Here is a 24,804-nt window from a genome sequence, read left to right as displayed (position 1 = left end):
TTATGTGCCACTTTGAGAGTTGGTCTATCACATTTTTTGGGTTGCAGCATGACAAAATATGGAAAATTTCAAGGGCTAGGAATACTTTTTCAAGGCACTGTATAGCGCTAAGGAAGTTGCAGTTGCTTCTTCCCATTCTATTTGTCTCATCGGTCGTTCTTCTATGTGTATGAGTTATAGCCCGCTGGCCCTGCCCTGTATTGGCATCTTCACAATGCCTGCTCCATAATAATAATAGACTGTTACACTAGGCTAACAATGCTATAAAATGTATATAGAATTGACGTGAAATGTGACCCTTTACATCCTCTCCCTTCCTTCCACTCTCAGGATTTCTAGGAATTTTTAGAGAAAGCATTTGCTGAACAATTCAGCTGTCCCTGGGTGGCTGAAACTCTCCAAATACCTCCTATACGTCTCCCAGAGAGCAAACTGGTCTGTCTTTAAAGTAGCACTATAAATATTTAATTTTAACCTTCATTATTCAGTAAATATATTGTCCATATAAAAAAAGGTATTTTAAACATTCCATATTTATAAGGAGTGCGTTCTGTGGAAATTGCTGCACACATAGAATAATAGGCTGGCTTTTGTCTGTTGTTCAGTCTTCAGTTACATGCAATGAGGATTGTGGCACATCCTTATTATTAATGTGGAGCTCCAGCTAAAATGGTTTTCCAACGTTTGTATGGATTTGGATGAAGTTAGAATTTATTTGTTTTTCATCACTTTTCATGTCCCCTTTGGGGAGATTTCTCAGTTCCTATACTGAACCCCGCCTATGACAACGGTCAACGAAGCAATGGAACATTTGTCACCTACTCCTAAACACCAAATAAAAATGATCAATTCCATATACTACACAAAAGGTAACAAAATATCCAAGTGATAAATAAGCTGCGGCAGGAAATGTGCAGGATAAAAAAACAGAGTCAACAAATAGAAGCAAAATGTATATAAAATTTTAAACTGAAATGATGTGAACCAACATGCTGTATCAACAAAGATGTAGGAATACTAATAAAAAGTCAAAAGACTTCAAAGTAAAAGTCCAACACCATAGGAATCCTTCCACTCCAAAGTGTTTGTGAGGCTATGAGAAGATGATTGGAAAGGAACTCTGTGCTTTTCACACACAACACTCTCATGTGCTTACCAGAAAGTATGCAACTCCTCAATTTAGTGGGTATCAAACACAGGTCAGGTCGCCTTGGGTCGGTCAATCGGCCGGTGCATTTACCCCATCTCCTTGGTGGGCAGTCACGGGCAGCTTCCCCAGCTCTCCTTCGCGGCCATCATGAGCAGCTTCTCCTTCCCCTGCCCGGCAGCTTCCGTCTCCTCCCTCCCTCCTCGGCGGCCAATCAGAACGCCTCTTCTTTCGGCCAATCTGGAAATAGGTCTCAGACCTGGGCTTCCTCATTGGCGGAGAGGCGATTCAGTGGGAGAATTTTCATTCCCTATTCTCGCATACCTGGGTGGGCTCCGATTGCATTATCAGCTTATTAGAGCCTCTGGCTGTAATCGGTGCTTCAAAAAAAAACACCCACCCTGCACTGGAATTCATGCGCCCAGTATCCTGAAAGGGGCCAGAAGCATGGATATGGGGCAAGGCGGTGCCCGTGCATCCTTAATGGACGGGCCGCTCTTGGTCAAACAGTTTTTTATGTGTATGCAAATAGCCCCCTCTCCTTTTGAACTCCCCGTCACTCCTCACTCTGACTTGCTACCACGAGTGAAAGCTCAGGGATAAAAGAAAAGAGCACCGTGCTTGCGTAGTGTAAAATCCTCATGGAATTTTTATACATATAAAAACGGCACTAGAAAACCTACAACGATCTGCACCAAAGTAGACTACAATACACAGAATGTTGTACTAATTCGCACATACGTGATGTCATGACTTCCAGTATGTCCCTACATGTTTCATCTGAATTGACTGCATTGAGAGCACTAAAGTTCTACTCTTATTCTAGTGAGGAATGTAACATTTTGGATGGTCCCTCACTTCCTGTACAGTGACATTGGTTAATAAAACAAATGAGGAGGTAAATCTCCCAATTGAGGACACAGGTAGCAATAAAACCTAGTTAAAGGAACGAATTTTTAAAGACTATTTGTGGAGTAAAGATACTAAACTAAAAAACTGAAAAAAAAAAACAAATTAAATCTAAATGCCCTTTTCTTGCTCACATCACACTGCAATCCCAAGTCCCCTCCTCTGTTTAATTCCAGGGGGGGGGTCCTTTTTCACTGCTTGACATGAACACTTATTTTCTGCCCAGCAGCGAGATCCTCTTAGGATCCAGAAGAGGAATGATGTGATTGTAAGGGGACTTTTGGGGACTAGTTGATTAAGGAACAGCTGCAGCACTGGATTTGGTGTAGCCCACATCCAGGAGTGTTAGTGGGAAGGAACATGGATGGTGGACTTGTGTGAGTATTGCAGGGAAGAAGGAAAAATGAACCATGTGGGATTAGTTGGAGGGTTTGGGATGGGAATCCTATTTTCCCTGTTTCCCTCTCCATGTAAATCAATGGGAGCACAAAGCAACTTGAAGCGGGTTGATGAGAAACCTGCTTCAAGGAGGTCAACGCCTTGAAGGATGTCAACTGCAGGTTCAATGCACTTGTCTTTGAACTGTGAATGTAGAATGCACCCAACGCAAGCTGCACTTGCCCATCAACATTGACTCTCACTTTGTCTCAACCTTTGAAGTAAAGGTCCAAATGAACTGACCATTCAGGTACTGTTGCCAGCTACAGTATATGTAAAACACATTTTATATATTTGGGTTAAATAAATCCACTGTGTTTAGTCAGATCTGCCTAGTGTTGTCTGGCACAGGTGTGTGAATGGCAAAAGTGGCAGCACGGAATTACCAGTCCCTTGGTAGATGGTTCACATTAGTGTATTTTAATCATTTGCATGGGGGTATCAGCGTTTAAACTTTCACCATGTTCCTTTTAACAAGAGAGCAGCTGATATACCATCCAGTCTCTGGCATATCATGGAAGCAGATGTTTGCTCTGTTGAGCAGTAATGTACCGGGAAGGAAATATTCATGCACAGACCTTGGCCTAGGGCAGTGATGGCAAACCCGACACCCAGATAGGTGTCGGGGTTTGGGGTTTTAGAACTACATTTCCCATGATGCTCATGCACTCTGCAGTGTAGTTGAGCATCGTGGGAAAAGTAGTTCTAAAACATCTGGGGTGCCAAGGTTCTCCATCACTGGCCTAGGGCAGGGGTTGGCAACCACGACCCTCCAGCTGTTTTGAAACTACAAGTCCCATGAGACATTGCAACACCCTGACAATCACAGGTATGACAACTAGAGGCAGAGGCATAATGGGATTTGTAGTTTCACCACATCTGGAGGTCCGAGGTTGCCTATCCCTGGCCTAGGGTAACAAAGGAGGGAGATCGGTAATTATACCTTGCTGGGAGGGGGCTGGGGTTTTTGGAGGCACTGTTATTTGCTCTGAACGGGCAGGCGACAATATCTTATTAATGGAATTCTTCAACTGCCTCAAGACTGCTGTATTGTTAAAAAAAAAAAAAAAAAAATCCACTTCCCACCACTGATTTTTTAAATGTATTTTTAAAAGTAAGTTTATGAAGTATAAATTAAAACACTCCTAAAAAAATATATATTTACGGTATATAAAACATAAAAAAATTTTTTTTTAATAAAACCAATTTAAAAACTTTTTTTTTTCTGTTTAAAAAAATAATATAAAATGAATTTCAGTACTGCATGGCTGTTGCGTGATTGAGTAATTGTCAGTCAACCTATCACATCACAGGAAACTGAAAAATTGGTGATGAAGTGGTATGTACAGACCGGTACTCAACTGGTTGAACTGAACCTGCAAGCTATTTTAAACATTTAAAAGTTAAATCTGTATTATACCCCAAACCAAAAATGTAATCTATTGCAGCTTACTGATCATTCGATGTAGTGGCTGCATCAGTTTTATTTTCTTTTTGGCTTTTATTTTTTTTTATTCTCCTCATTGGAGCCCTTCCAGTGCAGCAATTGTTTGATAATTACGAAACCACTCCCATTTGCCCTTGTACACACGGTCAGACATTCCGACAACAAAATCCGTCAGATTTTGTCCGAAACTTGTGTTGCATACACACGGTTGGACAAAGTTGTCGGAAAATCCGATCGTACGTAACGTGACGATGTTATTTCGTTACGATGGGACTACGTTCAGGCTAGTAGCCAATAGCTTTGGTCTAGGAATTTGATCTGAGCATGCGTGGCACTTTGTCCGATCGGAATTCTCTACACACAATCGGACAAAGTCCGATCGGATCATGTTGTCGGAAAGTTTTATAGCCCAGCTCTAAAACTTTGTCCGTCGGATATTCCAACGGAAACAGTCCGATGGAGCCCACACACAGTCGGATTATCCGACAACACGGTCTGATCTGACATTTTCCGTCGGAATGTCCGACCGTGTGTACAAGGGCTTAGACTCACATTGCACATGGACACAGACAAACACACAGGGATTTCTTCCGAATAAGAAAAGGTAGGAATCTGCAACAAGGTTTGTTAAAACTTTGCAATGTACATAGATCACCCAGAGGGAAATGTTTTCTTCTCAGCATAAGTGGAGCTACTCCTTAAAGTCCCGCTGAGAGCAGACACCTCTGTTGCTGTTAACTTTGTTAGGCTGTATGCCTCTCTGAAACGAGTTTTGCTATGTTCCTAGAACAGGATAAATTAATCATAAATGCTCAAAACGGCTGACAGGTTCTCTTTAGACCTCCCTCCTTTTTGGGCAAAGTTATTTTCCATATGGCTTAATCTCAAGTATGGCTGTTGTGTATATACCGGGAAAATCTGCGTGCCTCATACTGATAAATTAGCATACATCCTCTAATGTAAACATCAGATGCATATATGTTGCTGGTTTCTGATACAGCCGCCAAAAGTCTGTAATGGGACGCAGATTCGAGATCAGACATAAATATTCCAGAAGTTTGTGTTGCTGGCTTATGAAAAGGAATACATCACTGACAAGGGCAGGATATACAGAAGGACACGAAATGAATGTTCTATTACATCCAGTCTTTGTGTCCTTCGCTGGGACATTTCCTGTCTGATATCCGGTATCAGGCTGACCACAATGCTGTATATTAAATGTTGTGAGATGGTTGTATGTGCACCTCTGGGGCTACTTCTGATTGGTTAAACACATTCATCACACCTAGATCACACCATTTAGCAAATGATTACATGGATACAGAACAGATCTCTGGGAATTTTTAGACATTTAAATTATTAACCCTAAAAAAAAAAACTAAAAACTAAAATTAAATATATTGCAGCTTACTACATTGCATTAGTTTTTCGTATTTTAGTGTTTGTTTTTCTCTTTTTCACCTGGTGATCTGGCCAGTAACACACTTCCTTTCTTGGAGTGTCTTCACTCTGGGTAAGGATCAACACCCTTTGGACAGCAACATTTTCAATCTGAGGGTAGATGATAGATTTTCAGATACACCGACAGATTTAGATAGACTTCACTAACAAATAAAAGTAATTGTAAGCCTTGATTTTATAATTTTTTTTTAAAATCAACATGTTATACTTACCTACTCAGTGCAGTGGGTTTGCACAGAGCAGCCCCAATCCTCTTCTTCCTGGGTTCCCCGCCCACGATCCAGGCTCCTCTTCAGGGCATGCCCCCCTAGGAAGCTGCTTTCTATGGGGGCACTCATGTTGGGCTTGATCCTGAGCAACCCTGTCTGTGTCTTTAGATAAAGAGAGCACAGCTCGGCCCCACCCCCAGATCCCTTGTCACAGGATTTGATTGACAGTAGAAGGAGCAAATGGCTCCCACTGCTGTCAGTCTGTCCTGTGAGGAGGGAGAAATCGGAGGGAGATGCTACTCTTGTGCACAGCGCTGGGTCAAGATCAGGCCCAGGTAAGTATAAGGGGGGGGGGCTAGGGGGATCCTGTGGCACAGGTCTTTTTAACCTAATGCGGAGAATGGATTAAGGTAAAAAAAAAAAACCTTCAGCCTTTTGGAATCACTTTAAATCTGAACTTTGAGCAGGTCTTTCCTTATTGGGATAAAGGTTTTATAATAAATATATCAATAATAATAAATAAATATATATATATATATATATATATATATATATATATATAGTAAGCACCCCTGCCTGTGGTACAGTAAATGGTTTGACTCAAACCCTTAACTGCCACTTTTGCTGGACACCTTGGTCTTCTGGGTGACCGTCTTCAGCTGTTTTGATTGGTCAATGCATGATGATGTGCATGCATGGGAGTCTATTTACTATGTGCCTGTGCACAAGTGCCGACTATTTCTCGGTATTTAAAAAAAAAAAAAAAAGGAACATTTGTGTCTTGGTCAGTATTTTTCACCTATGAGCATAACTATGAATCAATTTTCCTTAGGAGGCTATTGTGCGTGCATATACGGGCAAAAATTTGCGCAAAACAAACACCTGAAATTACCTCCAAAAAAGCAAAAGCTCAAACACCAGTACCATGTGCAGCAGACCGTATAGTGTCCATGATATAAAATGTATAAATCCAGCTGAGATGGGGGGACCTTCATAATGGGCATGGGAACTATTGAGATGTCACCAACATGGTCCCACAAGGTTATTGTCAGGTGATCAGGTGCTTTATCATTCTGGCATCCATCAAATACTGAAATATTGGAGATGCACCAAAATTTCAGTGGCCAAAAAATGCATTTATGGCATTCTGTTGATGGAAAAAGTGCAGAAAATGCAATTTTGCCACGATTTTACTGTGCTTATGGTGTGTTTTTCTTAGGTCATGTGACTCAAAAACCACATAAATGAAACACGGGCACGTTATTGATGCATGCTTGCTGCGTTTTCAATGCATTGGAACGGGGAGGTGCATTTTTGGTGTGTTTTTTTGTTTTTAAACCAAAAATGCAGCAAGCAAGATTTTTAACATCGCAATGGACCAGTGTGAAAACGTATATAGACTTTAAGGGGATACATTTTGAGCTAAAGGTGCTGATAATGTCCGACAATAAATTCATACTCACTTAAATTCATATTAACCACTTCAGCCCTGGAAGATTTGGCTGCTGAATGACCAGGCCATTTTTTTGCGATTCAGCACTGCGTAGATTTAACTGACAATTGTGCAGTCGTGCGACGTTGGTCCCAAACAAAATTGATGTGTTTTTTTGCCACAAATAGAGCTTTCTTTTGGTGGTATTTAATCACCTCTGCGGTTTTTATTTTTTGTGCTATAAACAAAAAAAAGCGACAATTTGGAAAAAAAACCCCACAATATTCTGTACTTTTTGCTATAATAAATATCCCCATTTTTTTTTTTTTTTTAAAAAGCTATTTTTTTTCTCAGTTTAGGCCGGTATGTTTTTTCTTATACATATTTTTGGTAATAAAAATCTCAATAAGTGCATAATGATTAGTTTGCGCAAAAGTTATAGCGTCTACAATATAGGGGATAGTTTTATAGCATTTTATTATTATTATTATTTTTTACTAGTAATGGCGGGGATCTGTGATTTTTATCGGGACTGCGACATAATGGCGAGCACATCAGACATTTTTGACACATTTTTGGGGCCATTGGCATTCATACAGCGATCAGTGCTATAAAATTGCACTGATTACTGTAAAAATGTCACTGGCAGGGAAGGGGTGAACACTAGGGGGCGATCAAGGGGTTAATTGTGTTCCCTGTGTGTGTTTCTAACTGTAGGGGGAGGTGACTGACCTAGAGGAAATGAAAGATCCTGATTCCTAGCTATTAGGAACACACAATCTCCTTGCAGAACAGGGATTTGTGCGTTTTACACACACACACACGTCCCCATTCTGCCTCTTGTGCCTGCGATCGCTCATTGCCGGCGGTCATCGCGACCATCAGCCATGAGCAATCGGCTCCCCCTAAGGCGGGCGCGTACGCGTGCCTGCTATCCCTTTTAAAGGAGCCAATGTACAGCTACAGCGGCTCGCGGGATTGTGCTGACCTGCCACCGTATGAGGGCGGCTGGTCGGCAAGCGGTTAATTAAAAAGTCTAAAATAATACAAATAGAAATGTGTGTGTGTGTGTGTGTATATAATATAATATGATATGGTATCGGATACAAGGAAGGCAAGGGGTCACTATTGGTAACAAATGGATCTTACTGGAGTATAATCTAAAAAAATAAAATGTATTGGTATGAAAAAGATAAAAGGCAGATGGTGATAATAGCCAAAGTTGGTACTGTAGCTTTACAATAACAGCTGCCACATCATTACTACAATGAGTAAGTATGGTGTGGCTACCAAACAAACCTGAATAAAAAACATGGACACACTGGGGAAGGAGACGTCCGGACGCCATGTAGCGAAATAGTCGCCTATTATTAAAGTATACATGGGAGATCGTGTGGGGAGGAGCCAGCTGGAGATGTTTAAGTTGTATAGGTATAGCCAAAAAAAAATAATTGGCTGAAGTATATCAAGTATCGGTTGGACGGAAGGTGCATGGTGTGATGGAGGGCAGGGGAGCCAAAGAGGCCTTCAGATCTCAAAAGCTTAAAGTTGCGGAATTGGGTGACAACCCGGTTACTAATGAACTTGGGGATTCTGTTTTTTCTTGTAGCTGGCAGACCACAGAGATCTTACTGGAGGGAACGGCCTGCAGTCACTCTACCACCGGCCTCTCTATGAAGAAGCAATGTGCCTGTCCGAGGAAGGGGCAATTCCCTGCAGGGCACTCAGGTGAGGGGGTCGCCATCAGTGATGTGAACCACATTTACCTGCCTGTGAAGTCTTCATTTTCTACTTGTGATCTAATCAGAACTGGGAAAAAAGTCAGGACTATAAGGACCAAAGCTGACCATACAATTTTAGATTTACTTTCAACTATGTAGAGCAAGGCCCGGCCTGATTGCATACACATTGAAAGTGTTTTATTTTGACATCATATTATATGGTTTTAGTAAATCTAAAGGAAAATTGTATAGTGTATGGCCGGCCTAAACTGCAGGGCTGATTTATGGTTTTAATGGTTTATCTAGACCCAAAACTTCCTCCCTTTTTTTTTATTTTATTTTTTTAAAGTTCAATCTGTTTTATTAAGTTTTAAGCAAGGTTAAACAATATAGAATGAAAGCATTGGAGTATCATCCCGACTCCAACAGATATACAAGTATACATTAATATCATAATAATAATAGAACAAATATCACATAAGTATGATAAAAATATAGGCGTTTAAAACATGGTAAAATGAGCATACTGACTGTATTATAAATTAACCTATAATTAACTTATCTCCCTACTTTATCCAACACTTTATTAACCACTTAAGGTTTTTACCCCCTTAATGACCAGGCCATTTTTTGGGGATACGGCACTGCATTACTTTAACCACTTCAATACCGGGCACTTAAACACCTTCCTGCCCAGACCAATTTTGAGCTTTCAGCGCTGTCGCACTTTGAATGACAATTGCGCGGTCATGCTACACTGTACCCAAAGGAAATTTTTATCATTTTTTTCCCACAAATAGAGCTTTCTTTTGGTGGTAATTGATCACCTCTACGGTTTTTATTTTTTGCGCTACAAATAAAAAAATACCGAAAATTTTGAAAAAAAAAAATGTTTTTCTTTGTTTCAGTTTCAAAACTTTGTAAATAAGTACGTTTTCTCCTTCACTGATGGGCACTGATGGGGCTACACTGATGGGCACTGATAAGGCGGCACTGATGGGCACCAATGATGTGGCACCAATGAAGTGGCACTGATGAGGTGGCATTGATGGACACTGATATGTGGCACTGATAGGTGGCACGGATGGGCGACACGGACACTGATAGCTGGCACAAATTGGCACTGATAGCTGGCACGGATTGGCATGGATGGGCGGCACAGATGGGCATGGATAGGCGGCACAGATGGGCATGGATAGGCGGCACAGATGGGCATGGGTGGGCACTCATAGGCGGCACAGGTGGGCACTCATAGGCGGCACAGGTGGGCACTCATAGGCGGCACAGGTGGGCACTCATAGGCGGCATTGGTGTTATACTGTACTAATGGATGCCAATCAGTGCCAAACAATAATGCATGCCAATCAGTGATGCCCATTGTGGGCACTGATTGGCATCCATTATGGGCACTGATTGGCATCCATTGTGCTGACTGGCATCCTTGGTGGTCTAGGGAGGATTACCTTATTCTGGGCATCCCTGGTGGTCTGGTGGCGTCCCTGGTGGTCCAGTGTGGGCATCCTCGGGGGGGCTGTGCTGATAATCAGCACAGACCCCCCCTGTCAGAGGAGCAGCCGATCGGCTCTCCTCTACTCGCGTCTGACAGTCGTGAGTGAGGAAAAGCCGATCACCGGCTCTTCCTATTTACACTGTAATCAGCCGTGATTGGACACGGCTGATCACGTGGTAAAGAGTCTCCGTCGGAGACTCTTTACCGAGATCGTAGTTGCTGGGTGTCAGACTGAAACCCTGCAACAACGATCGCCGCGATGCGCGCCGCGGCTCATAATCCTGATCACGTCATATGACGTCCGATCAGGATTATGAAACCACTTTGCCACTGTCAATTGTCTATAGGGCGGGCGGCAAGTGGTTAACTGACAAGTGTGCCGTCATGCAACGCTGTACCCAAAAAAATTATGTCTTAATGTAGCTTTCTTTTGGTGGTATTTGATCACCTCTGCAGTTTTTATGTTTTGCACTAGAAACAAAAAAAGAGCGTTCATTTTTTTTTTTTTTATATATATATATTTTTTACTTTCTGCTATAAAACTCATCAAATAAAAAAATCTAATTTCTTCATCAATTTAGGCCAATATGTATTCAGCTACGTGTTTTTGGTAAAAAAAAAAATCGCAATAAGCGCATATTGATTGGTTTGTTCAAAAATGATCACGTCTACAAGCTATGGAATATTTTTATTGCACTTTACATTTTTTTTTATATATTTTTTTTTAATCTAATAATGGCGATCAGTGATTTTTAGCGGGACTACGACATTGTGGCAGGCAAATCGCACACCTAACTGACACTTTGGGGACCAGTGACATTACAGTAATTACTGTTATTGTACTAATGACACTAGCAGGTAAGGGGTTAACACCAGGGGCGATCAAAGGATTAAGGGATGCTTTCTAACTGTGTGGGGGGTGTACTCACTGGATAAACACAGAGATCTGTATTCCTGCTTTCATCCCTGTCAGAATAGCGATCTGCCTTGTTTACATAGTCAGACTGCCGTTCTACCTCTCTGGGGAGCGATCGCGGGTGTCCGCCGAACCCATGGTTTGGCTCCCCCCACTGGCTATTGCATAAAAATGATGTACATGTACCTGTTGCAGGCTGGTGAGTAAGTGGTTAAAGAGGATTTTCAGTCTTGACAAAAAAAATTGAAAAGACGGCAGCTACAAATACTGTAGTTGCTGAAAAAAAAAAAAAAAAAAAGGTTGCTTATCTGTCCAAGGATCCAGCACCACTCTCACCCGAACTGGTTCTTCGGATCACCACCAGCATGTTTACTAAAGGAAGCCAGCTGTGACTGCTTGTGGCTTCACAGTTGGCTTCCCACTGTGCATGCGCGAGCCACTCGCAGTGAATGGTCCCGCAGCCTTCTGGGGCCTGTGACATCTTTTGACTTGGTGACGCTCCTCCCATGTTATCGTCCCACTACATCTCTAGCCTATTTTTTTAAATAATGGTCATAGTCAACTGCATTGTGCCAGCTGTGATGTAAATGTATGGAGGGAAAGAAGAAATAGCAATATATATGATCAGATTTTATAATTTATGAAAATAATTCTTGCAGGACAGAACTGCTGGAATGTGGAGGGGACAGTGACTTTCTTGCTAAGCTCCACTGCATCCGTCAGGCCTTCCAGGTAAAATGGCATTTAAACAAGATTTGTATCTGATGTGTTTGTGAAACTCAGAAGCTTGTTTAAAACGATTGTGAATGATCACCTGGTAAAGCAACCCATTTATTGTAAAGTAGAAATGAAAAGCAAAACATTTTATAGATGTAAAAACCCTTTTTCTCCCCCCCCCTTTTTTTTTTTTTTTTTTTTTTTGTGATCACATTCCCTCTGTTCTCAGCTGCATAAGAGCCGGGGGAGGAGAACCAGCAGCACACAGAACTTCCCAGTGAATGGCTGTGCAGTGGGGGGCTTGTCAGGACAAGTCTGATCATTGGAGGAGAGCATGTTGAGTTCCTAGCATAGCTAGGAAATTGACCACGGTGTGCTCTCCTGCTTAGTGTGGTGAGTTTTTGATAGGAAAGCAAGGGGACTACCAGGAATGGCAAGGATTTTGTATAAAGGGAGCAATAGAAAGAGAACAGGATATTTTCTCCTATAAGTACATTGTACAGCAGCCACATATCAGGAATATGAACTGTTGGGGTAACAAACACTTTAATTCCAACATCACTTGTAGCTGTTGATTTGAATAGAATGAGGAATGGTTAATGGTTACACACTATCAGATTTTCTGCAGATTTACCAAAACCATATAATATGAGCAGAGGCGGCTCTAGGCTTTGTGAGGCCTTAGGCAAAACCTTGACATGAGGCCCCACTCACGCCCATAATGGGAAAAATAATTCAAGCAATAAAAATTAACTGTATAGATTGCATATAATAAGAGCCTTAAACGCTATGAACTATAATTTCACAGTTTCTAGAATTTTCTCTAGCAAAATCATTAAACATATATATATTACATGCACACAAATATAAATACAATTTGCGCAGCTGCTACTAGTAATGTGTAGTAGTAGAATAAAAGTCAAAAATCATATTTCTTCATTCACATGAAGCTCAGGTTAATATAACCCAGCACAGAGTTCCACCGTACATCAGAGTCTGCAACAAGATTCCCCCTTACAGTGCAAGGGGAAATTTGATGTAAGGGGAATGCTGCAGACTGGAGTAAGGGGGAACTTTAAAGTACGGTGGGCTCTGGTGACCAGAGATCACCTTATATCAGAGTGAACAGCATTCCTATTTACATCAGAGTTCCCCTTTTTATCAGGGTCCCTGGAGTTCCAACTTGCATTTAAAATGAGAACGCCAATGTGGGGGATACGCTGGTGACCACAGACCACAGAGTTAATACACTAAGGTGAAGGGGAGGTTACTAATATAAGGGGGAACCTTTATATCAGTGCCTCCTTACCTTACTGTATTCACTCCACCTTACATCACTGACCCTCATCAGACTATCCTGTCACCGACGTCCTCTCAGGTTCACCGGTGCAGGGCTCAGCCAGACGGTCCTCTCTGGGCTCCGGCTTGGTGGCTCTAGTTTCATCCTCTATTATCCTCTACACAGTCTACACAAGTCAAACTCCTCTTGTGACCCCTATCCTAGCAGCGCTCCAGCTCTTGACTCCTCTGCAGAATCCACAATAAAGATGATGGTCAGAGACTGTGCAGACATGATTCAAGAGATGGTCAGAGACTGCGGAAATTATACAATAGGTGGTCAGAAACTGTGGACAAGATACAAGAGATGGTCAGAGACTGCAGACATGATACAAGAGATGGTCAGAGACTGCAGACATGATACAAGAGATGGTTAGAGACTGCAGAAATTATACAATAGATGGTCAGAAACTGGGGACATGATAGAAGAGATGGTCAGAGACTGCAGACATGATACAAGAGATGGTCAGAGACTGCAGACATGATACAAGAGATGGTTAGAGACTGCAGAAATTATACAATAGATGGTCAGAAACTGCGGACATGATACAAGAGATGGTCAGAAACTGCGGACATGATACAAGAGATGGTCAGAGACTGCAGACATGATGCAAGAGATGGTCAGAGACTGCAGACATGATGCAAGAGATGGTCAGAGACTGCAGACATGATGCAAGAGATGGTCAGAGACTGCAGACATGATGCAAGAGATGGTCAGAGACTGCAGACATGATGCAAGAGATGGTCAGAGACTGCAGACTTGATGCAAGAGATGGTCAGAGACTGCAGACTTGATGCAAGAGATGGTCAGAGACTGCAGACTTGATGCAAGAGATGGTCAGAGACTGCAGACTTGATACAAAAGATGGTCAGAGACTGCAGACTTGATACAAAAGATGGTCAGAGACTGCAGACATGATACAAGAGATGGTCAGAGGTTGCAGACATAGAAACAGGAGATGGTCAGTGATTGCAGAGGTAAAAAACAGGAGATGGTCAGAGGTCGCAGAGATAAAAACGGGAGATGGTCAGAGATTGCAGAGATACAAATGGGAGACGGTCGGAGATTGCAGAGGTAAAAACAGTAGATGGTCAGAGGTTGCAGATATACAAACAGGAGATGGTCAGAGATTGGTAATGACAAGAAAACTCACTTTGCTGCAGCATCCATCGAACACTTGCAGGGGGTGGTTCCTTGGGAAGGGGAAAGACTTGTGCTGGGGGGTGAGGGGAGTGGATTTCATATCCATCCCCCCTTGAAGCACCAAGTCTTCTACAATCCTAAAGTGCCCATATATCCTCTCAAAGTGGATATACAAACAAATCCAAGTGTAATGCATGTTTACCCCCCCCCCCCCGTAAGTCTCACTTTTAGTCTATTAAAAAAGACCTCAGATCAGCGCTGTCCCGGCAGAGCTGCGTGGCTGTCCTTCCTCCCCGCCTCCTCCTCTGTGTCCAGGAAAACATCACAGCAGGTGGAGGAGGGGGCGGGGTCAGCGCGCAGAGCTCCGTATGTGAATGTCAGCCAGGGAAAGATGGCACTTTTCGGCTGTCATACAAAGCGCTGCTCATGGGAACCAAGGCATCCCGCGGGCATTCCGGGACTCTGATTCGCCAGCACTCCAGATTGGGACATGGTGGTACAAGTTGCGTGACGATCCCAGGGATGTTGAGCTATGGGCAAATTAGGCTTTTGCGAGGCCCCTCGGATTGCAAACGCCTAAACTGCCTAATTAGAGAGCCGCCTCTGAATATGAGGTCAAACCTTAGGAGTTTCAATGTGTATGCAATCAGGCAGGCCCTTCCACTACATGGTTTTGGTAAATCTGAAGGCAAAAATCAGCAGAAAATCTGATAGTGTGTGTGGGGCTTTAGAGTGCTGTCTGCGTCCCTTTAGGCCCAGTTCACACCTAATGCAGGTTGCATGTTCCAGTTGTGCTTTGCGTTTTTTCAATACGCATTTTTGATCCATTGAAGTCTATGGAACCAAAAACCAGAAAAAACATCCCAGGCCCTTTCCATAAAATTCACACATGTGCACTACATCCATAGGAAACCATGTAGTACCATGTAGTGTGTTTATGCAAAACTGAAAACACACTAAAAAATGCATAGGTGTGAACCAGGCCTAAGGGAGATTTTTCATGCACTTCCTGTTTCAATGACACTGTAACAACCTAACCACAGGGTGGCACCAGGACAGGAAGTCATGTTTATCTCTTTGATGGGGACACAAGTAAAACCTGAAAAAAGGTTATACTCCCCTTGTTTCAGTATTTAAAAGGAATTTGAACTGCCCTTGCCGACTTGTTCTAGAAGCTGCACGCTCCAGGGCTGTCGTCCTTATCTATGCTTCAGTTATGTTAAGTTATGCTTATCCTTCAAATCCAATATGTGAAAAAGACTGCAGCCAGCAAAGAGCAAACTCTTTCTGCATACTTAATCCAGGTGGGCAAATTTTGAAGCCAATAGAGTAGCATGATAGCCAAGAAAGTAGCATTTTTGGAAGGTGAGATTAGTAACTGAGGCCTCCGTATTTCTCTAAGCACAGGTTCCCTTTACTAACAGCAACCCTCTATGTAAGGGCCAGTTCACACTGACTTGCGCTAAAATGTATGGAAAAAGCATGTACGTTTCGCTTTAACGTGTGCTGACATTCGTTGAAATATATTTTGACATCTGTTGACCTGCAGGCACAGCGGTGTGGTGTGAATAGGGCACATTGGAAATGATTGTTTTTCAGATGTCCTTCCATCGATTGGCGTTTTACAGCTGTTCTAAAACGCAGATCAGCGCACTGGTGTGAATTGGCCCTAATATTAATAAATCTGTACCCTGTCGGCTGAATTGTGAAATAAAATATATTTTAAGCTCAAGCATAGGCACACACTATGAGCCTCTCAATCGCTTTTAGTTAGGCCCCTTTTCACAAGTGCTTTTCAGGCATTTTAGCTCTAAAAATCGCGCCTGTAAAGCTCCTCTCATGCCTCCCCAGTGTGAGAGTCCGAGTGCTTTCACACTGGTGGGTGCGCTTGCGTGGCGGGAAAAAAATGTCTGCGAGCAGCATATTTCGGGCGGTGTAGGAACGCTGTATACAGTGCTCCTACACTGCCCCTCCCCATTGAAATGAAGGGGCAGCGATTGCAAAGCGCACAAAAAGTGCTTTGGAAGCGCCGCAATATGGGCGCATTTAAACCCTTTCTTTGGCCACTAGCGGGGGTTAAAAGTGCCCCACTAGCGGCCTTAAAACGACGGTAAAGCGTTGCTAAAACTGGCGTGCTTTACTGCCAATGGACCCGCCACCCCAGTGTGAAAGGGATCTTATCTGGGAACTCCATAAAAAGGTTTGTTACAATATATCTCTCCTTTTGCAAGAAAAGCTAATTTTTTCAGCCTGTCACGTTATGAGATGCTCCTCGTATTATTCTGCTATTTGGGTACTGGTAGGAGGATTCATTGTGACCGGCTACGTATTTTCCCTGCACAACGCATTTCTCGTAAATCTCAGTTTTAGTTAGACTAGCATGGCCAGAGAGTGTCGGGGGTGGGGGGGGGCTTTTTTTTTAGCTGTAGCTTTGGGGGTCATAGCAGAGCAGGGAACTCCTATACCACTGCTGCATGTAACGCCCACAACCCATGTCATATGCATGCTGATGACACCCCCTGGGGTCCATCCAGAAGCTGATGGGATAGGTGTCTTTAACAACCAAGGAAGGGGCTTGATAATAGCCATGTGCAGTACAAAAAAAATGTGTGTGTGGATTCAGTATTTACATAAATTCGTATAGTTACATTTATTTAATTAATTTTCGGGAATTTGTTTTGTTTATTCGACTTGGAATAGATTAACATTTTCCCAATTCGGCTTAGTTAAACCTAATTCGACTGAATTCGGAAAATTTGAATCAGTTTAAATTGTGTTTGAAACAAATTCCGTTTGAATTGAATTTGAACTGAATTCAGTTCTAACTCAAATTTATTCTAGTTTAGAAAATTTTAATTTTGGAAGTTATATTTTTTTTCTATTCTATTGTGTTTTTTTCTATTCTAGTCTGTTTTATTATTTTCTATTATATTCTATTCTTTTCTTTTCCAACCAAATTCAAATTTATTCTATTTGAAATTTGGAAAACTGTTATATTCTTTTCTATTGTTCATTCTATTCTATTATTTATTTCTATTCTGTTGTTTTTTTCTATTCTAGTCTATTCTTTTATTTTCTATTCTTTTCTGTTCCAACCAAACTCAAATTTATTCTATTTAAAATTTGGAAACCGGTTATATTGTGTTTATTCTTTTCAATTTTTTTATTTTCTATTCTATGTTTTTTCTATTCGTTTGTTTTGTATTCTGTTCTGTTTTACTCTATTCTATTCCTTTATTTTCTACTCTATTTTATTCTCTTTGGAAACTGCAATTAGATTTCAAAACAATTCGAATTTTGTCTGAAATTCTATTGTTTCGTTTTCGTTTGAACTTGTTACAATTGTAATTCAGAAATTCAGATGCATCCAAATTTCCAAATAACGAAAAATGTGTGCGAATTTGAATTCGAAACAAACCGCACATATCCACTTGATAACACTGGAGATCATCCAAACGTAAAGCACCACAGCAGCCTTAGTGCCCGTTCACACAGGGGCGACACGACTTGCAGCGCGACTCACAGACGCGACCTGCACACGACTTCAGCAGCGACTTCAAAACGACTACTGTATAGAAGTCAATGCAAGTCATCTGAAGTCGCCCCAAAAATAGTACAGGAACCTTTTACTAAGTCGGAGCGACTATTAGAACGGTTCCATAGTACAGAACGGAGCGTGACTTTTCAGGCGGCTAAGTCGCCTGACAAGTCGCGGTAGTGTGAACGGGCACTTAGGCTGCCGCAAAACTGCAGGTTATGAGCAGCCCGGCAGCAGAAATGTATCCCTTGCTGATAATACATTTATTTTACAGGATATCTCTGACAGATTTTTTTTCGAACAGCTGAGGCCGGAGTTCAGTTTCATGCAGGCACACAACTTTTGGCACTCTTAAGAAAAAAATAATATTCTCCTGGTTCTACCCTGGCTTAGAATATTGCGATAACCTGTAAATAAATTGGTATAAGATAATTATTCTTACCAATCATAGAAAGGACATTTCTGGCCAATAAGTATAAAGGGAAAATCTGTCTCTTCCTCTGCCACCTATAGAAACACGCCTACTCTGTGTCATGGTAAATCCCTGCATTTCATCTGGTCAAAGTCAAGTTCATTGGGAAAACCATTGTGCCGCGCAAATTGGATTGTAATTTGATTACCATGTGAGAGACATTATGGCACAGAAGGGCGACATTCCACTTCTATTTATATCTGGTCTGCCTGATTTTGGAAGGACATTGGCAGTCTGCTCCTCACTTCTTATCTTTTTCTTTTCAATAATTTTTTATTGAAGTTTTCAAAAGAACAGATAAGTACAAAAATGGTACAATGATTTTCTTTGGTCCATCTCGGCATATAATATGGGTTACATAAGATTAAATGCTGTCAGACTTAAGCCCATAAGTAACCCATTATGAGGTCAAAGAGCCACCATAATTTACATGGATATGTGACAAGGTATGGAACACTGGGACATGTTCTTCAAAGAACGGGTCCTCCTCCAGAAAAAAGCAAAACCCGTTTAACCCCTTGCCGAGCGTACGCAGATGTGCGTGCTCGGCTTCCAGGGGTTATACCGGGATGATGCCCCTACCTGCAGGCATCATCCCTGTACCATTTTCAGAGCGGGCGATCGGCTTTCCAGCCATAACAACCGATGCGGCTAAAAGCCGCCCCCCCCCCCCCCTCCCACCGCTCTTCCCGGTGCTCCCGATTGAGCACCAATGCACGATCCGCCGCTTTTGGCGGCTGGGGAGGCACTGGAATGAAGCCATAAGCGGCTTCATTCCAGTCTCCTAATGGTAAACACGGAAGCGACGTCATAACGTCACTTCCCGTTTACTTGGCTGCCAATGGCGCCGGATTTTAAAAAAAATACAGTATTCGGAATCGCCGAAAATGGCGATCTGAGAAGTTTGAAGTGTAAAGGAGGGATCGGGGGTCTTTTAGGCCCCCCGATCCCTCCATAAAGAGTACCTGTCACCACCTATTACTGTCACAAGGGATGTTTACATTCCTTGTGACAGCAATAAAAGTGATCAAAAAGTCGCACCCGCGTATGTAAACGGTGTTCAAATCACACATGTGAGGTATCGCCGCGATAGTCAGAGCGAGAGCAATGATTCTAGCACTAGACCTCCTCTGTAACTCTAACCTGGTAACCGAAAAAAAAAATTTAAAACGTCGCCTACTGAGATTTTTAGGTACCGTAGTTTGTCGTCATTCCACGAGTGTGTGCAATTATAAAGTGTGACATGTTTGGTATCTATTTACTCGACGTAACATTATCTTTCACATTATGCAAAAAAATTGGGCTAATTTTACTGTTTCATTTTTTTTTACTGTGTCCCTTTTCCCAAAAAGTTGCGTCTAGAACACCGCTGCGCAAATACCGTGTGACATAAAATATTGCAACAATTTTATTCTCTAGAGTCTCTGCTAAAAAAATATATATAATGTTTGGGGGTTCCAAGTAATTTACAAGTTAAAATCCATATTTTTTGCTAGAAAACACCGAATGCCAAAAATAGGCTTAGTCATGAAAGGTTTAAAACAACATAATCCTCTTGTCTTTTTATTTTCAGATGATCCTTTCAAAAACTGACAACAGGAAGTTTTTGGTTGAAGCTGGTAGAAAAATTCTGTCTACGCTTATTGTCCGAGCAAAAAAGGTAAGTCCTTCTGTCCTTCTGTCCTCCTCTTGTTTCTGCGTTCAGTTGAGACTCGCTAGTCACCTAATTACATGGGAGTAATTTATAATGAGCTGGAGGGAAGAACATTGTTTAAGAATTTAAGGATAAGGTAAGATAGCTGCTCTACCGCATGGACCCTTCAGAGCTGAAACCAACGCTTCTCTGGCTCAAGTGACTCCACACTTCTTGTATAAATCCATTCGAAATCAGGCCGGAAACTCACCGTCATCTGTGGATACAAATCTTTATCGGCTATGTAGTGAGGTACACCAGGCTGAATCTCCCCATTATGCCCTCTTTCTCTATGTTCCTAAAGGCTAAACCTAAAGTAGAACTATAACCAAAACTTTTTTTTTTTTTTTTTTTGGATAGAGCAAGGGAGGATTATAACCCCTGTCTGAGTTTGTTTTTGCCATCAAATCCTGTCCAATAGCCAAACGGGAAGTGAGAGGAAATCGCTGCAAACTAACTTATGACTCCCAGGTCACCATAACTAGTGTCTCCATTGGAAGATTTCCCCTCTATTACTTTTCTGTGGACAGCCCAAATTTGGGGATTTTCTTTTACTTTCACTTTTAATGATAATGGTAATCAGGACAAATCGAAAGGGTGAAAATCTCTAACATTGGCACAGACAGCAATAAAAGCTGACAGGGTTCTAATCCTTCTCCGCTCAATTCAGAACCTAAAAAAAAAAGTTTTGACTTGGTAGTTATACATTAACCACTTGCTTATTGGGCACTTAAACCCCCCTCCTGTCCAGACCAATTTCAGCTTTCAGCGCTGTCACACTTAGAATGACAATTGCATGGTCATACAACACTGTACTCAAATTAAATTTTTATGATTTTTTTCCCCACTTATAGAGCTTTCTTTTGGTGGTATTTGATCACCTCTGCGGTTTTTATTTTTTGTTAAAAAAAAAATGTAAACAACGAATTTGTAAAAAAAAAAAATATATAAAATTTTAAAAAATGTAATTTTTTCTTGTTCATTGATGTATGCCGATGAGGCGGCACTGATGGGCACAGATAGGTGACAGTGATGGACACTGATCGGTTACACTGATGGGCACCACTGCTAGGTGGCACTGGCACCACTGGTGGGCATTGATAGGTGGCACTGCACTCATGGGCATTGATAGGTGGCACTGGCAAGTGGCAATGGCAGGTGGCACTGGCAGGGGATACTGGTGTGCAAAGATGAGGCATAATTGCCTTTTCCTCTTCGGGACCGATGTCCGAAGACCGATGTCCCTTGCAGATGAGCCGGTGATCGGCTTTTTTTTCAGCGTGAGGAGAAAAAAAAAACTATTACCAAGCTTTTGTTTACATCATGTGATCGGCTGTCATTGGCTGACAGCTGATCCCATGGTAAGGGGCCAGGACCGACCCCTTATTAGGATTGGTGATCACCCGAGTCTTAGTGACTCGGTGATCACAGCACACCCCACGCGCGTGCTGTGCACATGCAGGGAGCGTGCACAGGGGAGGCCGTCTTATGATGGCCTCCCGGAAATGTAGGTCCGCGCTGTGGCCATCATTTGGCTATAGCGCAGATGTCAAGAGACAGAGATATCTATCTCTATCTCTAATATATATTTTGGAATCATTCTTTTTCTTTTTCATCATATTTTGGAATCATACTTAGGTGGATGCAGGATTGGTCCAATGCTGCATCTGTCCCCTGCCAGCTTGAAGGCTGAGAACACCGCCGATCGCTTGATTATCTGGGTTCTGTGAGCAGGGAACTGGTGACTGTCAGTCACCACTCTCTGCTCTGCTCCCCCCTTGCGCTCACTGGGTTGCTGGGGCTGTGGAGGGGGCGGAGCGGCCGACTCAGGATCTCAAGCTCTGAGAGTCCAGGCATGTGGGTGGATCCTGACTTCATTGTCGCAATCTTGCCCGAGCCTGGATAGGCTCTGTGACGTCAGCCGACAGCAGGCTTCAGCCCGGTGTCTGCTGAAAAGGGATCACAGGAGTACAGAATGAACTGCACTCCTGTGATCCACAGGCGAAGTACAGCCAAACGAGCTTTGGTTGTACTTCTCCTTTCAGGTCGGCAGTCTCTCCTGATATGTTTTTCCCTCAAAACGTTAACCAATTTTGTTGCCTGTATCTGAACTAATTTTACATTTTCGACATGTTTATGACACTGGCTGAAATTGAGGTTCCATGTACAGCAATAAAACTTGGTATAGGCTCTAACCTTTCTCCCTATGCAAAACTAACAATAGATTAACAACAATAAACAGAACAGATTTGGGATGAAGCTTTACTTAATTAGTAACAGCTGAAAAGAGATTCCATAACCATTTCTGTGGGCTGTTTAATAAAGAATAATTTCATTCTCTTGCTTCTGTATATCCTGCAGCTGGTTATCAGTTGATGGTAGGGGTACCCATGGATGTCAGAGCAAGTTCACAGGGAAAGTGTGTGTTACTCTCAGTAAAACCCTTAAAGGAGTTGTAAAGGTTTGTGTTTTTTTCACCTTAATGCATTAAGGTGAAAAAACACCTGCCAGTGACCGGCCCCAGCCCCCCTTTTTTACTTACCTGAGCCCCTTCATCTTCAGCGGGGTCCACAGAGTCCCGGCTTTGATTGGATAGATTGATAGCAGCGCAGCCATTGGCTCCCGCTGCTGTCAATCAAATCCAGTGACCCAGGGAGCGGGGCGGGGCCGCAAGGTAACCCCCCCCCCCTTGGGAGAGCGCTTCTCCGAGGGGGTTATCTGATGCGGGGAGGAGCCACGAGAGCCTCCAGAAGAGCACGTTCGGGGACACTCTGTGCGAAACGAGCTGCACAGTGGCGATAAGTATATGCATGTTATTAAAGCTTAATTTTTATTTATTTTTTAAATATCACTTTAAGCAGAAAAAATACAGTTACTAGTATTCTTTACAAAAACTAATCGGATTCAAATTTTATGCTTAGAATCCTAAAAAGTTTCAAGACTCCTATGATGAGATGATGCAATTCCTGGAGCAGCCAGAAACATGGGTACCTACAGAGACTGAGCTGTTCTCTCGGGGGGTAAGTACTACATCCTCTTCTGTGGATATATATAATATATTATATTATTTAATGTGAACTCTGTACATTTATATGTATGCACAAACAGTACAAGATTTCAAAAAAGCTCACCTTTTTATCATTAAAATTTAATTTTATACTCGCCAGAAGAAAAAAAAAAACTTTTCTTGGAGTCCTTTGAGGAACATAGGAAGTCTTTAACCAGAATATACTGCCATCCACAAAGGGATTGGATGCTGGAAAACAAAAAAAACTGCAGGCCCATCTGAGATAACGCCTCCTACCGTACTACCAGCATGCCTCAGTTTTGTGGCAAGGCAGAACCAAAAGCAAGATCAGAAACGGAGCGATGGGACCTGTGCACCTCAATTGACTCAAATAAAATTATTTTACCGTTCCTACAAAAAGTTTTTTTTTTTTGTTTTGTTTTTTGGTTCATTGAGGGCCATAGAAAGTCTTTTGCTTTTGGTCACCCAAAAGCAGACCAAATGAACGGTGGGCGACACAGTAAACAAACACTTATGCCACGTACACACGGTTGGATTTTCCGACGGAAAATGTTCGATGGGAGCTTTTTGTCAGAAATTCTGACCGTGTGTAGGCTCCATCGGAAATTTTCGACACACAAAATCTGAGAAAATCCATTGTCGGAAATTCCGATCGTGTATACACAATTCCGAAGCACAAAGTTCTACGCATGCTCGGAATTGAGAAGAAGAGCCACACCGGCTATTGAACTTCAATTTTCTCAGCTCGTCGCACTTCACCACGTTCTTGATGTTTGGAATTTCCGACATTGTGTGACCGTGTGAATGCAAGACAAGTTTGAGCCAACATCCGTCAGAAAAAATCCCATGGATTTTGTTGTCTGAATGTCCGATCGTGTGTACGCGGCATAAGAGGCCCAAGAAAAACACCAGAAAACTGGGGCCCAAAGGATCGTAATCCTGCAAATCTCCATTGAAAAAAAGTTGGCATAAAGGAAGAAGGTCTTGCAGCCTTATGCGTTTTAAATGACCCAAGATAGGAAACAGCACTGGTAGAAGCAACAGGCCATTCTTCTATTTAGAGAAGCATGCACTGCATCAGTAACAGCTGAAATGGTCACCTTTAAATTGGGAGTAAGATACTGACTCCTCAGGGGTAAGCTTAACAGTCAAGGATTAGAGTCTGCAGCCAATGACTCTGAATCTGCTAAGGCCACAAGGAAATCAGATTTAGAATCTACAGGAAAGGATGTGGGACCAAACTGGGTGATTTGAGCTATGAAGTTGTGTATGTCTATGGTAAAAACCTCAGCTGAGAGGGGATTGGGTCCAGCCACACCTAACGGAGCAACCCCAAGGAGAGAACACACTCTATGAGCAGTGGATAACATGATTCCAGACTACAGATGTTGGTACAGTCAGTAGGAGGCACTGCAAGCCATTAATAGAGTGGCAGAGACTGCCCTTCCAACCCAAGCCTTAAAGTTGAAGTCCAAAAACAAAAATCCCTGCATTTATAGCCACCACGTATCTAACGCTAATCTCTCTATCCCTGTAAAAAAAAAAAAAAGAGTATACATACCTTTTTGGAAGCCGATCTGACCGGATCCCACGGTGAGCTGTCAGTCACTGCTTCACTGTAGAGGTGGGTGCAGAGGAGATGGACCACAACAGAAGCCCCATAGTAACTCTATGGGTGACGTCA

At 42.3% G+C, this 24,804-nt stretch overlaps 1 protein-coding gene across 1 annotated transcript in view; it reads left to right on the top strand.

Moving 5' to 3' along the window:
- MIGA1 (mitoguardin 1) overlaps positions 1–24,804 on the top strand; it is a 151,267-nt gene that overhangs the window by 109,266 nt on the left and 17,197 nt on the right. The window contains exons 9-12 of the mRNA XM_077450420.1: positions 8,653–8,771; positions 11,850–11,922; positions 19,973–20,059; positions 23,014–23,112. Of these exons, the coding sequence (XP_077306546.1) occupies positions 8,653–8,771; positions 11,850–11,922; positions 19,973–20,059; positions 23,014–23,112 (378 nt within the window). The remainder of the gene's footprint in view (positions 1–8,652; positions 8,772–11,849; positions 11,923–19,972; positions 20,060–23,013; positions 23,113–24,804) is intronic.

Source organism: Lithobates pipiens, unplaced genomic scaffold, assembly GCF_037356315.1.
Source record: "Lithobates pipiens isolate NorthernLeopardFrog02 unplaced genomic scaffold, aLitPip1_a1.2 Scaffold_23, whole genome shotgun sequence".
Lineage (NCBI taxonomy): Eukaryota > Metazoa > Chordata > Amphibia > Anura > Ranidae > Lithobates > Lithobates pipiens.
The sequence above is the reverse complement of the archived record's forward strand: the minus strand, read 5'-3'. Positions and strand labels throughout refer to the sequence as shown.